We start from the raw sequence: 16,777 nt of genomic DNA, 5'->3' as shown, positions 1-16,777 counted from the left end.
TCTGAGTCTGGTTTAAAGGGAAGTCAACCCAAACATATTTTTTTCAAGAATGCGTTCTCTGCAAGCCCACTAGTTGAAACAAGACTGATAAATATTGCATTTTGTGGAATAAGAGTTAATGCACCCATTTTTAGCCATCTGCGGGGGCGGCCATTTTGTCACTTCTGTCGACTGAAAATGACATCACAATAGCTCAGGGCTCAGGTAACGACCAATCATGGCTGACCTGTTTTCTGAAGCTGAGTCATGATAACACTTGACTGCCTGCTTAAAGCCAACCTTCAAATTTTATTTAGCACAGGAGTGCCATCTGCATCAATTGAAATGTTCCTTTGATCTCTTAGATGTCTGTTCCTTTGTTCTTCAATCTCAAAGTCATCACATACATACTTATGACAAAGCAAATAAAGTGCAACATTTAACATCCTCTTATTATCATACAACTATTTACAAGCCAACAAACAAGCAGTGAGTGCTATATTTATATTTGCCGTGTATTTTGTATCAGGACAGAGCGCCTCAATGGAAGGGCCATGGCGCCAGTAAAGTGACGCTGGCCCTTTAAGAGATGTTTTGACTGGGCACGTGCGCTCCTTATTTGGGATCGAGGCAGCTCGCGGTGACCGCTAGTTACCTCTACTGCTGTTCGTTTCTGCTCCGCATTGAGCAGCGGTATAAAAACCGGCTGGGGGGTTGAACTTCTGTTCGCATTGACTCAGACACACAGATGCGAAGCACCGCAACGGACGAGGAGTACCGTTTTTTTTTTTCCCAGTTCGTTTTTATTTGTCTCGGACGAATCATTGTATTGATGAGAAAGGATAACGCGAGAGGACATTCAGGATAAAAGTTGGTGAGTTTGGACTTTGGGAGGGATGTTCTCATTTTCTTTTACAAGCACTCACAATAATACAATTGAAATAGTTTTTGATTTTCACGTCGTTGTTTTAATTATTGTCATTCCCCCCCTCCTTGTTTTTTTTATTTATGAAAGGCAATTGTTTGCTTTTGTCTAGTGTACCGAGTAGTAATTGTCACTGAATTTGCTTTTACCAGCAAACGCATTGAAGTATGTCATTGTGGTGAAAGGACGTTATGGTGTTCGTATTTTTGTTGCTCAGCCAGTGTTGATGGGTCTGGTGGACACAATCAACACAATCACAATCACAACACACAAACAACACGATCAAATAAATTTCTGCGAAAATACTCATTAGATGTACATTAGATACTACATCCCAATTGCAAGTCATATGAACAGCATACATTGTTAATATTCGCCATTTACTTTTGTTAGATTACATTTACAAATTAATGTGCTACTCCTTTTTAAAAAAAATAAAGTGTAATAAAAAAATATAAAAAATCCCATAACAATGTGTTATCACCATGATGAGAAGGTTTCTGATATGCCTTGGGTCATTTTTCTTTTTTATTTATAAATACTGAACGCTGGTACCAGAGGCAAGCGAACACCAAGGGTTACTTAAAAAAATAGTTTTTCCTTTTTTTTCTTCTTTTTCCCCCCATTCTTTTAGCTAACGTTTATTAACCGTGCGTTGGTGATTTCTTTGTCAGTGGTTGTTGTGTCATTTTGTGATGTCAGTATCCTCTCTTGCCGTCTGCTCTTAGTTGGATTATAGTCAATTTAATGTTAATCAGACATGAAAAGTTCCGGTAAATTGCTTTCAAAATAAACCCCCATCGTTGCCTGTTTTTTACGCAATTTTAACTGTATATACTGTATTGTGTACCTCGCTTTTGTACTTTGTGGATATGAAAATTCTATTTTTATTTTTAATTTTACAGACAGGGTTTCATATCAACTGTGGTTCATTGTTCTTCATCAAGTTGTGGATTTTCAGATGAAAAGCTTGTTAGGTTGTCTGCTGCAATTGACACTTTAGTGTGTAAACACAAAGACGCTGAATGTCCGATAGTAACCTCACTCCAACGCATCAATTAACGCGTTTATTCAAGCAACCAAATCAAACGGCAGTGCATTTTGCCACGTCTCTCATTGTGTTGTTTGTGTTCCATTGCGGCTCTTATGATCTTGTGCATTGTTTCGTTGAAAATTGTGTAAAAACACAGCAATGTTGTTTTATTTATTTTTAACTGCCCTGCCCTAATTTCACGAACGCATCTTATTTTGTTTTCATTGTGTTATGCATTGTATTTATATTTGCATTGTTCTATGTCCATGTTCTTGATGTTGTTTTATACGTCTATTGTTGGTTTTATTGTGACCAATTCTGTGGTAGCTGTTGATGTGAATATTTTTTTATGATCTAGGTTATTATTCTAATCGTGTTGTCCAAAAAAATTAAGTAATCACCAAGAGAGGGGGGGGGGGGTGTGATATAACACGTGAGCTAGAATTGATGGTAAACAAGTATAAAGTGGAGCATATTTGGGTTTACCACTAAGGGCGCTGCAGCTCTGCACCAATTCGCCTGAAGGCTCCTTCATTGAAAGCATACTTGCCAGCTTCTAAATGAATTAAGACGACGACGAAAATATGTTTGCCAAATGAGTTGACTATTTAGATTTGTGTAAGGATTTTAATTGTTCAGTTTCAAAAAAGTGGTGACAATTATTGGAATAATTAGAAACTAGGCACGGTTAAAATGAACATGTTGTCATGCTGTGTGGTTCACCACATTAAAAGAAATATTGTAAATATGTGGAAAAACAATGGGTAACAAACAACAAATTAATTAATGAATAATATGTTCCAGCTTGGTAATGGTGTCAATACAGGTAGCCTATGGGCCACAACAAGTACTCCTGCAAACTCAACTGAGATCCAATATAAGAGCTGTACCTAAAATCCAGCCTTTATATGAATAACAGAGCTAAACTGACATGATCAGAGAGGTATTTTACTATATGTGGAGGTAGTAGTTTGCAGTACTCTAGCACTGCATAAGAGATGCACTTAAGTTCTATGGTCTGTGCTTCAGTAAATAATCCTCTAAAGAACATCAACCAGCTTTGTAAAGAGAGAATTTGTAATGCAGAACTTAAACAGCATGTTAGAGCTTTAGAGTACTCAGTTGTACTGTACCGGAGTAAAGTAGCCCACACCCCTCGTTTTTACATAGATGTTGGTTTGGAAATTGAGGGGACGTAAATGTAATAGAGTCTCTCACAGTGAGCTAAATATATATTTAGAAGCACCCATTCTGGTGAAATTATTTTGAAGTAAGTCATTCTTTTAAGATTCAAAACAGATGGTGTTTCATCCTCAAGTCAACTGGTCTGCATTTTATTTATTATAATGTCAATAATTAGCTTTTGAGTAAGCACATAAATAAAACGAACTTTCAGTGGTGCTACGGTGGTTAAATGTGTCATGACTTATTCCCCATTAAATTGAATGACTCACTGAGAAAACAGATGTTAAAAAGTGAATGTCCACAGGTCATTGTGTTATTTGTTTATCCCAATGCTGCTGCTGGTTAGCATTGCGACATTTTATGCATTCCAGGTAATTTACTTTAACTGTGGGCAGAGTTTGTCACAAGTATCTTAATAAAGCAGTAGTAAATGTTATCAGCAGTAACTGTTTTGGAATCAACGTGGGTGTCAGGCAGAAATCAAGTAAATTCTTTGAATTAGTTTCACTGGAGATGGATGGACTGTGAAAATGTGACAACTGTGTTCAGATCTTGTAATACCAACTAAGATAGATGAATGATCCGAACGACTTTTTCAGCCTCCAAGCAAATATTGAACCTTTTTTCTGATTATGTTTGCACATCCTCTTGCCCTTGATATGGTGTTGCTGTTGTTCTGCTGTGTCCCATCCAATCGTCTTTAGCTCAGCAAGGTGACCAAAAGAGTACTATTTATGTGAACATTAACCTTCACTGTGTTTTCCAGGAAAAAGTGTTTGCATACAAAATACTGTATGTCATGTACATTGGACTTTTTCAAAAGAGACATTTTTATGTTAACCAAATAAGCCCACTGATGATAATCAACTCACTAGTCTGCTTTGATGAAGTGAAATTATTGATGTTTCACATTTACCACACTATAGAAGTCCTCTGATAGTGCAGGTGTTAACAAGGTGAAAACTGAGAAATAGGCTTGTTGCTGTAAACATGTATTTCTGAATCTTTTTTTGTGTGTACTTGCTTTTGGTCATAACAGTTTTTTCCACGACAATATTGCTGTTTTTTGCTTCTTTGTTTTATTCTAATTTTAAATTGACTTATACTTTCTGAAATCTCAAATGTATATATTTTGTAGTATTCCATTGACTACAGTCTTGTCCCACCTGTTGTCAACGACTGAGGCTATAACAGCCACTCTGCTTGTTTTTTTGTTGATTTGCAGTGAGGAGCTGGAGCGTGCTCAGTGAGCTCAGGAGGAAAGTGTGATGGCGGTCTCCGCTCAACTGGGTTTACTGCTTTGGAAGAACTTCACCTACCGAAGAAGACAGACTGTAAGTATATTTTGGCAACAATTAACAGTTTTCTAATGTTAATTAGAAACAAGCAATGAAAGGTCAAGTGGCAGTATGACTTTAATTTTATTGACTTTTTTAATGTCAATGTGTCTAATTTTGTGTTGTCATACTAGATTCAGAAGCTTTATGGAGGTAGCTAGCTAAATTAGGCATACAAGGCAAAGTTATTTTTAAAAGTTTATTTCCTAATTAGAACAAATGGTAAATGGACTGTCACTTGTATAGCGCTTTTCTACATATATTTACATAAGCAGCTTATTAAAACGGTATGCTATAAAGCTTTATAGAAATAACTCAAATTTGAACGGAACATAGTTAAACTTAGCATGTTGTAGCTGTTTAACAACCATTAGTTTCTTTCATAGTATTTTTTTATTTCAGGGTTCCCACGCAGCATTAAAAAGTCTTAAAAGGCTTGAACCCATGAATCAAAAAACAAGGCCTTAATTGGTATAAAATGTCTTAAATCATCCATCCATGTTAACACATGAAGAAATCAACATTCTTTTAAAAATAATTTTAGGAATGACTCTCTGACAGCTGAACTACTTGCAATATTACAACATGCAATATTGCAAAGTTGCTCTTAAATTGAATTTCAAATGGAATTAAAAGGTCTTGAATTGAATTTGCCTTAAGATATAGGAACCCTGAATTTTATTGGATTTATTAATCAGATTTTGACCACCACCTGTTTTATTTTGAGGGTAATTTTAGAATGTCTAGGTTCCTTTTATTGAAGTTGGCAGGAAGACCAAATGGAGAAGTGATGGCATAGTCCACGCTTGGGCACAGGGTCTGAAAAGTAGTAGTGATGTTACACTCTAAAAACACTTGGGTCAAAAATAACCCAATTTGGGTAAAAAACGGACAGATCCACTTATTGGGTCAATTTGAACCACCTTTGTGTTTTTTTTGTACAAAACAGCCCAATTTTGGAGGGTTGTTTTGTACAAAACTATCCATTTATTGGATCATTTTCTGCAAAAACAACAATGAAAGTTGGGTCAAATTGACCCAAGTAGTGGATTGGCCCATTTTTTACCCTTATTGGGTTATTTTTAACCCAGTTGTTTTTAGAGTGTAGTATCATTGAACAATGTGATGACACAAGTGCATGTCGGCTCAATTATCCAGTTACCATCTTGAGCAGCCTGTCGTCCACTCACTCAAAGTTATCTCAATCACATTCAGCAGTGGGCCGAAGCACAGAGCTGACCACTGTTTAGATTAAGTTGTGTCATTTGCATACAATAGTTCTTTATCCCCCGTCAAGAAGCAACATTTCCCCGAAGTGACGGCAGTGCCTGTTTCATTTTCAGCCCAATGGTTTTCAACAAAGAGATACAGTGCAGTCTCAGAGACAGCGTCTGTCTGTAATGTTGATCCCTCCCACAGCTTTTGCTGATTGTCTGCCATGCTGGTTCAGACTTAGCAGCCATATGGAACAGATGGGCAGAAAACCCAGAGTCTTCTAAACACGGCAGACTTGTCTCTCTGTCGCCACTTGTTAACCCATATACTTTACCACTCAGTCTCACGTTGGGGATTTACTGCTGACGCGATCCCCACAGACACATACACTTGGTCTTTCCGTATGCACTAAAATGGTCTTAGTTGAGCAAGGCGGGGACTGAGAGCAAAATATTTCATATGAATTTGATGTTCACTAAGAGGTTGTGGTTGATCATTTTGTCTCATCCCCGATGTCTTTCTTACTTTCTTAGATTCAGCTGCTGATTGAGATTATTTGGCCGCTGTTCATCTTCTTCATTCTCATCTCAGTTCGAATACACTATCCACCATACGAGCAACATCAATGTAAGTTGTCCCGCCATTGCAAGACTGAACAATATTCTTCTTTAATCATAAAACAGATGTTCACTATATATTACAAAAAGTATATTGTTGGAATCATCTTTGTTTAAAAACATTGTTCCAACCAGGGGCGGAGCTATGGGTGGGCCTGGGTGTGCACAGGCCCACCCAGATTGACAGACTGCCCACCCAGTGAGATTCATGATTTGTATTGTAATTTGTAATTATTATTAAATTATCTTTTAATTTGATGTTTTTTTAATTGGATATTTAGAATGGCATAATTATGGTTGTCTTAGGAAGATCTGAACTTGATATTCAGTTTGTCATTTTATTTGAACATATGAGACAAATATTTAGGTCCACCCAGATTTTTTCAGGCCCACCCATGAGGCACGTTCTGACTCCGCCTCTGGTTCCAACATAGCTAGCCTATGGTTTCGTAGTAAAATCAATATACGGGTTTTCCTTTGTTGTCTCGGGATGATGATTTCCATTTGTCAATACAGTGATCCCTCGCTACTTCGCACTTCAACTTTCGCGCCCTTGGTGCATCGCAGATGTTTGGTTCGCATTGTTTCAAATATATGAGTTGACTCTGAGGCTTTGAACATACACGCAGGCACTCATAAAAGGCGGTGACTGGTTCCCAGCGCGAGCTCGACCAACGAAGGCACAAGTGGATTTACTTTTTCCAATGGGTACTATATGTGGGCTGTCTGGGTGCGCATCATCACAGCCTCTCGCTTAGTCTCGTCCACTATTCAAATGTGCCGTTGATTTAATCAGTCAAGCCGGATACTTTCTCCTCCGTATTTGTAATGATGTGTTTGCTCTAATAAAGTTTTATAAAAATCAGATAGTACAGTACAACAGCTGTGTTTATATGTCGTGAACGCAGCTCGGCACGGACGACTTAGACGTCGCCAAATAAAGTGTGAACGTTTTTGTTAGTTTTGTCTCAGGTTGTCTTAAAACAGTTCACCTTAACTACGATCCCGTGTTGCATTTTATCCAAAGGACTTTATTGATGTTCTTGTGCAAAGGTAAAGTTAATGCATGATCCCTCTCGGGTAGCCATGCTTCTTCGTTTTTAAATGAAGTAGGAGGCAACAAAGCGAACGAAGAAGAAGAAGCGGCCGTTTTTACTTTCACTTTTCACAACGACGACAAGCGTTTTAAAGTGCAGGATTGGATAAATTACACTATGGCATTCTAGTTAAGGTAAGTCAATTTTATGATGAAAATGAAAACTTTAACGTAGTTTTTAGCGAACGTCCCGACGTGACCGTCAGCTGCCGTGGTCGAAGCTATATTCTTATCACAGCCTGCAGCTTGGTATTTATTATTCATTTATTTGCATTTTTAAAGTTAAATTGATTGTTTAACAAGTATTTAGAAGTGTTGGAACCATTTGCAACAGTGTAACAGAGGCCCAAATCCCCCCAAAATAAAACTGTACAATAAATATCATATAAAATAATAATCATAATAATAATAATAAGTCCAACACTACTTCACGTTTTTTAACCTATCGCGCTGGATTCTGTCCCCCCATTAATCGCGATGAATGAGGGATCACTGTATACACTTGGAACATTGGGACATGTGGACTTCAGGGAAATACAATCATTAAATTGCATCAGGACTCTTTCACTGATCTGATTTTACAATGAAGACTACATCCCAATACTTTCTGAAAACATTTTATTGGCTTTTTCATGTACATTAATTATATAATATCTATATAGCACATAAATCGAGAAGATACCAGGACACATACATCAAAGTCAATGAAGGCAAATGAAAGTTACAGGTTAAAAAATTAGTCAATTAACATGCCCCCAATGCTTATCAGTTTAGGAGTAAATTGTACACTAAATTGCAGCACTGGAAATAAAGTTAGTGATGGGTCTTTTCAACAATAAAGTCAAGGCCATATGTGTGACATAATAGTCTTGAATCTGTTTATTTACACGTTTTCATAGAATACTCCCTTTGAGTGGTAGTTAGCCCTACAGAAACATTTAAGGCTCTATTTTTATTGGCAGCTTACAGGCGCTCGGGCATAAAAACTGGCACAGCTTGATTTTTTTTTCAATCGTTTCAAGCCTAGTTTATTGTTTTGGGAATTTGGCAGACCGTGCACCGCCACGCTGGGCAAAAAGAGGGGGTTCTCTTTTACATGCTTCCAGCAGACCTGACAGGTTGGTTACTGAAAGTAGACTAAACTGTAGACCAGGTGAAACCTGTTCTAAATTGTGGTGTAGCTAATCTTGCCATTTTAAACAAATTTTCCACTGAGCCGCATATATTTACAGATGCCTGTCTTTTGGATTGTGAAACAGTGCCAACAAAAAAATAATAGCATGTTATGTATAAATTCTCAGGTCATTTCCCAAACAAAGCCATGCCTTCAGCAGGCACTCTGCCCTGGGTACAAGGAATCATCTGTAACGCCAACAACCCCTGCTTCCGAAGCCCAACCCCCGGAGAGAGTCCTGGGGTGGTAGGCAACTTCAATGATTCTATGTGAGTGATGAAAGTGACTTTCTTCCACATTCATACTGTAGCTCAATGATTGTCTTTGGTATAATATTAATCAGCAACTTAATGAGATCCAGTACAAGAGTGGTCAGTGAGGTATTAACATATTTGTGGTTGTACGATCGCTTGCAGTGGTGTAGAAGTAAACATGCTCAAGGCTGTTGTTGGTTGGCAGACATTTTTATATAACGCTAGCATTGGATGTAATCCGATTGTTGGTGATTGAATGTTTCTATATTTTGTCTCACTGGAATTATGTGTGTACCTTGTACCTTTTCAGAATCTCTCGACTGTTTATTGACGCCAAGAAAATCCTGCTGTACACCCAGAACGATAAGAGTTCCGAGGGCTACCGAGGACTGCTGAGGGCCCTCCACAAGATGCAGAAGAACACTGCCCGTAAGGACACTTTGATTATCAGCTTGTTTTGCACTGTATTTGTTTTCTAAATGACCACCGGACCCCTTCACTTTTCCATTCGTATTAATAAGGAAAGAGAATATAACACTCCGACACGACTTTACCAACAGTCAGATTTCATTTAGTGAGCCAGCTTCAGTAAAACATAAAGCATCTTTGTTGAGATATCTGCATGTATCTGAAAATATGTGAATTTTGTTTAATTTACTTGATTTATATCAGGGGCCACCAACTCCGGTCCTCGAGGGCACCTGTCCTACAGGTTTTCCATCTCTCCCTGCTGTAACACACCTGTTAAAATGATCAGCTCATCAGCAAGCTCTTGAGAAGCCTGATTACGATCCTGATCATTTTACATACAGCTGTTTGAAATAGTTCATTTTCAAGTAAAAACCCATAATTACGTTTTTGAATACTGGTCAAATATGGCTAATTAACAAAATGGCTGATGCAAAACAAATTGAGTTGTAAAAGTTAGCAACTTGTACAAGAAAGTTGAGGTCTTCTTCGCTTGTTTCTTATCAGTGTCGGTCGGGCATGCTGGGGGGCCCGGACTCTCAGAGGCCACTGGGTGTTGCCTTTGATATTGCGTGCCAATAGAGGAAAGGCTTGCACATGTAACAGCCTGATTATTGCATTATCAAGACCCAAATCTCAAAGTTGTCCCGACTTGAATGTTGGCACTTCCTACTCAGAAGCAGTAGATCTCAATTGTCACACAGTGCTCAAGCGTGAAGCACAATTTTTTTGTTTGGACTTATAGAGCAACATTTTGAACGACCATGACAGGAACAGATCCACAGTCATAGCCATGACCTTTGCGGCTGAGAAAGGTTGTGTTTCTAAGATAACGCCTTGTTGTTAGCTGCAATGGGAAGACTTGGTGCAGACACTTTCAAATAAGAGAAAGCCCTGTTTTGACTTTGCAGTCAAACAAAAACACTTCTACACGGCCAAAGAAGAAACATCTTGAAGGGTTTTCCAAAACATGAATTCTTTTCATCCCACACACGTCTAGCACTCCATTTTCTATACTTTTATATTATATTGTCCCCGTTAGAGCTGCAAATGCATGGGGTACTCTCTGGAATGGTCACCCGTCAATCACTTGGCACATATCGACAAACAACCATTCGATCTCACACTCACAATTTACAAACTCACCGTTCTGCCCAGCAATAAAGACAACCAAGATATGTAACAAATAACAAGAGCCTGTTCTACTTTTACCAAATTGCTCATGAAATATGACTCCAATACTCATGTGATCAGTTCAGTTTGTTTCCTTAAATAAATGCGCCTAAGCAAGGTTTCACATGAGACCCTGATGTGGAGTAGATATTATAAAACTAAGCATAACAGTCAGGGTATTTGTTGTTTGCAAACCATCTGTTCTTTTTGTCGAGATTTAGAGAACATTATTATGCAACAGCCCTGCAAGACATAGCGTACGCTCAAAAAGTCAATTATTACACATTAGTCAAAGTAGAACATCATGTTTGCAAAGAATTGTAAATATTAATGTTTGTCCGTCTTTAATGTAATACGGGATTACCGGTTATTTGTTTACAAGTCCATTTCGTTAACAGATTCAAGATGAATGCATCTCTGGGTATTTGAAAGCCTTGCATTATCTGTGCAACTGACAATTTCTTAAAGCGCAGTGTGTGGCGCTCTTCCGCACACGTAAAGCATTGCATTGCTGAGTAATGTGCAAAAACGTTAACATATCTTTGGTGCATGGTGACACTTTCAGAATAAAAGCGTCGATCAAAGGAGTTGAGCTGATATTGTGAATTTTAACAGTTGAGCAGCAGGCATGATTTCCAAATGGGATTAATTGGAAAACAAAATGACATTGGGAAGCTTCTAGGCACAACTGTGCCTATGTCAGATATGAAATCAGGCATAAGCCATCACTTGCTTCCTTTTTTTTAAATGATTGGGCATGCCCATCGTGCTGCCATGAAAGGCAGGATTGCATTGTACTGAGTATATTTGGTGAAATGCGCCGTAACTTTCGGACTCTGTTGCCAACACGAATTAGCCCTTAAAGTGTAAGGCTTACACTGCTTTACCCACAATACTTCTACTTACATCACCCGGATTACCACCACTGGGCATGTGCGTTGCAGATAGGAAAACAGCCAGCGGGATAAGAGCGAGACGCGGCAGTCTGGAAAGAAAAATAATGTGCCAAATAAATTGATATATATAAATAAACGACGCGTCGGGTTTCAACTAGTGGGCTTGCATAGAACATATTCTTGAAAAAAAAAAATGTTTGCATTGACTTCCACTTCAATGTTATAGAGCTTTACTTATTATTCCCCACCTCCAGCATCACAAACAAAAACAAGAAACACACACAGATTAGATAAAAAAAAGTAAGATCTCGAATGGATCAACACATCTCTTTAGACTTAACAACCTCCCATTTTAATGAGCTTGTGCTGTAGAATCTAGTCTGGTGTGTCCTCTGTGCCCTTTCTCTATCCCGTAATGGGGGCCTTTCTTTCCTACTGGGACACTGATTAGAGCCTATTAGCACTCCATGGAGGTTCACCTCTGAGAATTAAGCCAACTCATATAGACACAAGTACACAATTTAATACCCACGCCGAGCTGTAGAACCATACAGTTTTTCATTTCCTCTCTGGGGATGTTCACTTTGGCTGCAGCAAACTGCTTCGTGTATGTGTGCGTCAAAGAGGAAGGAACCGTTTGGCAGGATGTAGAGTAAAGTGGAATGGCCACGAGTAACCTTTAGTGAGTGCATATCTTAGACCAAAGTGATTTTGCATGGAAGTAATTATGGAACTGAGTCAGGCCGTTTAGAGAAGTTGTTTGACATCCATGCAGTTCAGCAAAGTCACAACAGGTTGTCAGAGCAGTTTGTTATAGTTTGTGATGTTATTCATCACGAACTACCTCCAACAGGGAGGTTGTATTTTCTTTTTGGCATCTTAAGAACTGTTACTTTTCTAATTTTGAAAAAAAAAAGATAAGATAAGCCAGATTCAGCATTTAGCAGCAATTGAATTTATTTATGCACCAAATGTTTTAGTCATCCATTTTGTCGAGTGCTACATTCCAGGCAATTTCCACCCTTACCAGAATGTGAATTACTCATAAACTAGTCGTCATAAGGCAATGATTCCAAATTGTAGATGTGGTTTAATGATTGGAAAATTCGGTTATACCTCTGTTGAAGTCATTCACTGTTTTTTGTTTTGCTGTTGGAATCAGGTCTTCACTTTCCCATCTTATATATGTTTCTTAACATGTAGCAATGTTGAATAAAAGGTGTGTTTGTGTATTTGAGGTTGTTAGTCCAAGAGGTTCTGAATTTAATCTTCTTTTTGTTTTTGCTCGTCTAGGTTTCAAACTGAAGGACTTTTTAAAGGACAACGAAACCCTCTCCCACTTCTTGCATCACAACGCCTCACTTCCTCGCCACGCGTTAAAGCAGATAGTGGAGGCTGATGTCAATCTGGAAAAGGTAGAATATTATTGTGTGTATTATTTCGAAATGTTAAAACTCATCACCAAACAGTGGCGAATTGTTGATGTGTTAAAGTTTCAAATCTAATCGAGATGTACAGTATGTGGAGTCTGGAGTATGGGAGATCATCGTAAATCCCGCGCATCAACGCTCATGCACAAATCCATTGACCTTGACTCAGTGGAAACTGTTAAGCCCTTAATACCAGAAAAAAAAAAACACTCGGGTGCAGACACTGGACATGAAATGATGCCCTCTGCAATGGTTTTTCCCTCCATTTTAATTAAAATCTAAATCACAATTAAATCTAACCTTTTTATTCTTCTTGACCACTGTGCATCTGTCTGCCTGTTTTCCTTATCATGTCTTCTGATTTGGATGTCATTGCCGGCTTAACATAAAGACACACACACACACCTCCTCTTCCATTCATAGCATTAATGTATCTGTGCAACTGTCGTCAGCTTACATGAATTCATACAGCAATGCGCAAACACACCGACAGCAGCTGCTGAAAATCACATCGCAGAGGAGGGCAAGAGTCATGTGACTGCTCCTTTTCTCCCACCCTTCCCCCATCACTCCTCACGTGCAGACTCAGTGCTGCGATGTGACTCCGCTCCACCCACTGCCACTACCCAGATGTCTATTGATCAGTGAGCATGAGCTTCCAGTAACCTGGCAAGGTCATTGCTCAATGCTCAAGAGAGAGAGTCTTTGTTTTTGCTTAACATTTCATGCAAAATCCTGACAATTCGTCAAACACTTGAGTCACCAGCTTTGATAGTTAACATTCGTGTTTGCAGTATGATGGGGTAACACAAGCTGGTCAATATCACCTAGAGGACAAGTCTATGTTTGTGATACACACAATTGCATAATTTACAACAAATAAAAGCATACCCAGAAATGAACATTGACTTTGACAATGGGTAGCTGGTGCTTGAAGATGTTATTACCTCCATTGGACTGGAAACTATTTCAATTATATAGCTCGTCTTGAACTTTCTCATCAAGTTTCACCATTGGCCATTACATGCCCCCAAAAATGGCATTGGTACATTTCTTTCCCTTTTGTTTGCTGTGTGATAATCATTCTGTATTTTTGGACACTTTCGGCAAGGCAAGGCAGTTTTATTCATATAACACATTTCATACACAAGGCAACTTAATGTGCTTCACACAACCAAAGACACAACAGCTACAAGCATTTACAAACAATTAACAACATTCAAAAGCGAGTGCGACTCCATGTTGATATGTAACTACATCTCTTTAAAAGGAAAAATAATGCTGTGTTTTTAACACCTTTAATAAGACACTTTGCACATACAGTGAATTTGTTGATTAGTCATGAAAAAAAAAAAAAAACATCAAATGACAGAAAATAATCAATATTGTATCCTTTCTTCTTCCCGTGCCCAGGTTCTTACAAAAGGGTTTGGCTTTCATCTCCGAGACCTGTGCAACGTAACTCCTCTGGAGGAGTTTGTGCATATAGCTGATCGCAATGTTTCCCGTCTGACGCAAGAAATCATCTGTAAGTCCTCCAGGGACTGGCTGAACAAGGCCCAAAGTCACTTCCTGTCCAATTTGGACTTTCTCAAGCCAATTCGGGTAAGTGTGCGTGCTATACTCAGACGAAGGTCAGCCATTATCCCTCACATCTCTGTCTTGTGCAATTCTCTGGGTATTTTCTGGTTTCAACACATCAGCTCCTTTTCCTGACCAATGTTACCTCTCCCCTACATTTGTTTTCCAAGTGAAGCTGCCCCCTTTGCCTCCATACCCATGACAGCCAAATGAGTCATGCGTGTGTTGGATGATCAGAGGTGAATGAAATGTTCTGTACTGCTGAAAGAGGATTGTGATGTTTCATGATGAAATCTTACAAAGGAACAGAGATGGTCAATGTTCTTTAACAACACTGATTAACCTAGAAAGCATTCACTTGAAACACGTTCTTTTGGATGAGAGTTTTACAAAATTTTGATGAATAGAGTAGAATAGAATGGGATAGAATTAGTGTCATTCTCTGGTGTGAATACAAGAAATGAAACTAGGTCAAAGCAAAACCAAATTTTGCAGTGCCTAATACAAAGTAAACAGAGTGGTCATCTCCTGTCTTAGTCCAACAACGACACAGTTTACTCTATGTGTGGGTGTCTTTGCATGTTTGTTAAGGAGGGGAAAACAAGGCTGTGTTAAAGTCTATTAGAACGTTTCAACATTTTTCTCTTCTTTCAAGTTAGTTTTACAACACGCGTGCTTGAATGCATGTGAGACATTTTAGCAGCTGACTGCTGAATGTGACATACAAGAACAGACACACGCTTCAGCAGAATGACAGACGGGAACACGAGAGGCCAAAGACACTGTGACCTGTTGTTCTTTCACAGCTTCCTTCTTTCCTTCCCCTTTTTATAATCTTGTTTTTCTTTTTTTTTCCCCTAACAATGTGTCAAGGTTTAGGTTCTGTTATTTATCAAAACACCAAGTGGAAAGCTACAGTCATTTTATGAATTAAAAAAAACATTGATTATAATATTGCAGGGGACACCTTATTTTATTTAGTTTTTTCTTTTTTCTTTTTTAAGTAACCCTCACAACTTCGAGGTAAAGAATGAAATCATAGTCACCATGAAAATGTATTTGCAAGATGATAATTACCTACCGAAGACTAGGTTCTAATTCTAATTCTTTTTATTAGTTATAATTAACTAATTATTTTTGATGCGGCTTACTGCTTAACATTACTTATAAATTTTTAAAAAATCTAGTTGTACATGTAGAGAAATGAAAAGTGTGTTTTGGAACATCCTCCCACTGAAGTTGTCAAAGAATATATATTTATAGTGGCCGAAAAATGCATTTTGCTGGGTGAAAAAAAAAAGGACAAAATGCTTGGAAATATGTCCCAAAAAAATGTTAATTCTTGTATTTTATGAACTTGGGCATAAATATTGTATTGTATTTATGTTCTCTTTACAGAAGGATGTAAAGTCAGATCCCAAAGTTGTTCAGGAAGTTTCAGCTGCCACTGACTATCTTCTGGAGAGCCTGGGAGAGCTGGCCGTGGAGGTACTTGAACTACACTCATATTAAATGCATACATACCCCGCATTGACACATGAGGCACTGTAGAAACAAGACAAATGAAATATTTGTTTCCAAAGGTCAGTCTTTAGTTGAATGCTCTCAAAATGAGTGACTTTCAGGAATCAGCAGTTGTGACCGTCAGGTTAGGGCTCATTTCATGCTTACACATACACCCACCCACACACACATGACCTCGAAAGTATTTATGCTGCGAAACTGTAACCTCACATGTTGTGAGCTGCCTCTGCTCTATTATGTACTGTACATGTGTCCACTGTCCAGACTTTGGTTACACGTTTACAATTCATTTCTCAACATTGAACTACCTTATTTTAATAAAGTAAAACTTTAATCCAGAGTCAGCAAATTATAGCGGAACATTAACATAACAAATGAAGGAAAAAAATAGGACGTTTTACTTGCTTTTGCAGACACAAAAACCTCCTCTTAGGCCTCTGCTCTGCTTTGCTGACAAAGCATTACGGTACAGCTGTGTGTGTTGTGTGTGCGTGTGTTTCCTATCTAATTCTCTGTAAGAACAACAAACTGTGTTTCTTCTCACACTGACCATTGCAACTTTCAGCATTTATTTATCCTTCTACGTCCATACTCCTCTTTGCCTGACACTGAGTTAGAAGGAAAGGATTTGTAAACTGTTGATTGAAGGGAAAGGTTTCAAAGAACTTCATACATTCTTGCCTAACTTTCGTACAAGTTGGCCGTGTTTGGGGTTCAAACATGTTGAGCCGAAACAGAAATGAAAGAGCATCTTTGTTTTGTAAGAGATGTTGAGTGTTGGGAGTCTTTGGTATGAAGCTGATTACGTGGTGAAGTGTTAGTTGAGTTGGCCCATGAGATATGAGACTGGCATAATGGAGCGAAGCCCTCATGTAACCTTTACTTTATTT

General features: G+C 38.4%; 1 protein-coding gene across 1 annotated transcript in view; it reads left to right on the top strand.

The window, feature by feature from the left end:
• The first annotated feature begins 657 nt into the window (after positions 1-657).
• Positions 658-16,777, top strand: part of LOC147145895 (phospholipid-transporting ATPase ABCA1-like) — a 36,934-nt gene continuing 20,814 nt past the window's right edge. Inside the window, exons 1-8 of the mRNA XM_086034519.1 lie at positions 658-853; positions 4,348-4,456; positions 6,208-6,301; positions 8,689-8,830; positions 9,126-9,244; positions 12,646-12,767; positions 14,196-14,387; positions 15,762-15,851. Coding sequence (XP_085890645.1) covers positions 4,391-4,456; positions 6,208-6,301; positions 8,689-8,830; positions 9,126-9,244; positions 12,646-12,767; positions 14,196-14,387; positions 15,762-15,851 — 825 coding nt within the window. The 5' untranslated portion in view covers positions 658-853; positions 4,348-4,390. The remainder of the gene's footprint in view (positions 854-4,347; positions 4,457-6,207; positions 6,302-8,688; positions 8,831-9,125; positions 9,245-12,645; positions 12,768-14,195; positions 14,388-15,761; positions 15,852-16,777) is intronic.

This window comes from Filicampus tigris, chromosome 6 (assembly GCF_054856515.1).
Source record: "Filicampus tigris isolate MCC_2025a chromosome 6, RoL_Ftig_1.0, whole genome shotgun sequence".
Classification (NCBI taxonomy): domain Eukaryota; kingdom Metazoa; phylum Chordata; class Actinopteri; order Syngnathiformes; family Syngnathidae; genus Filicampus; species Filicampus tigris.
Note: the sequence above shows the minus strand (reverse complement) of the source record. Positions and strands in the feature narration are given on the sequence as shown.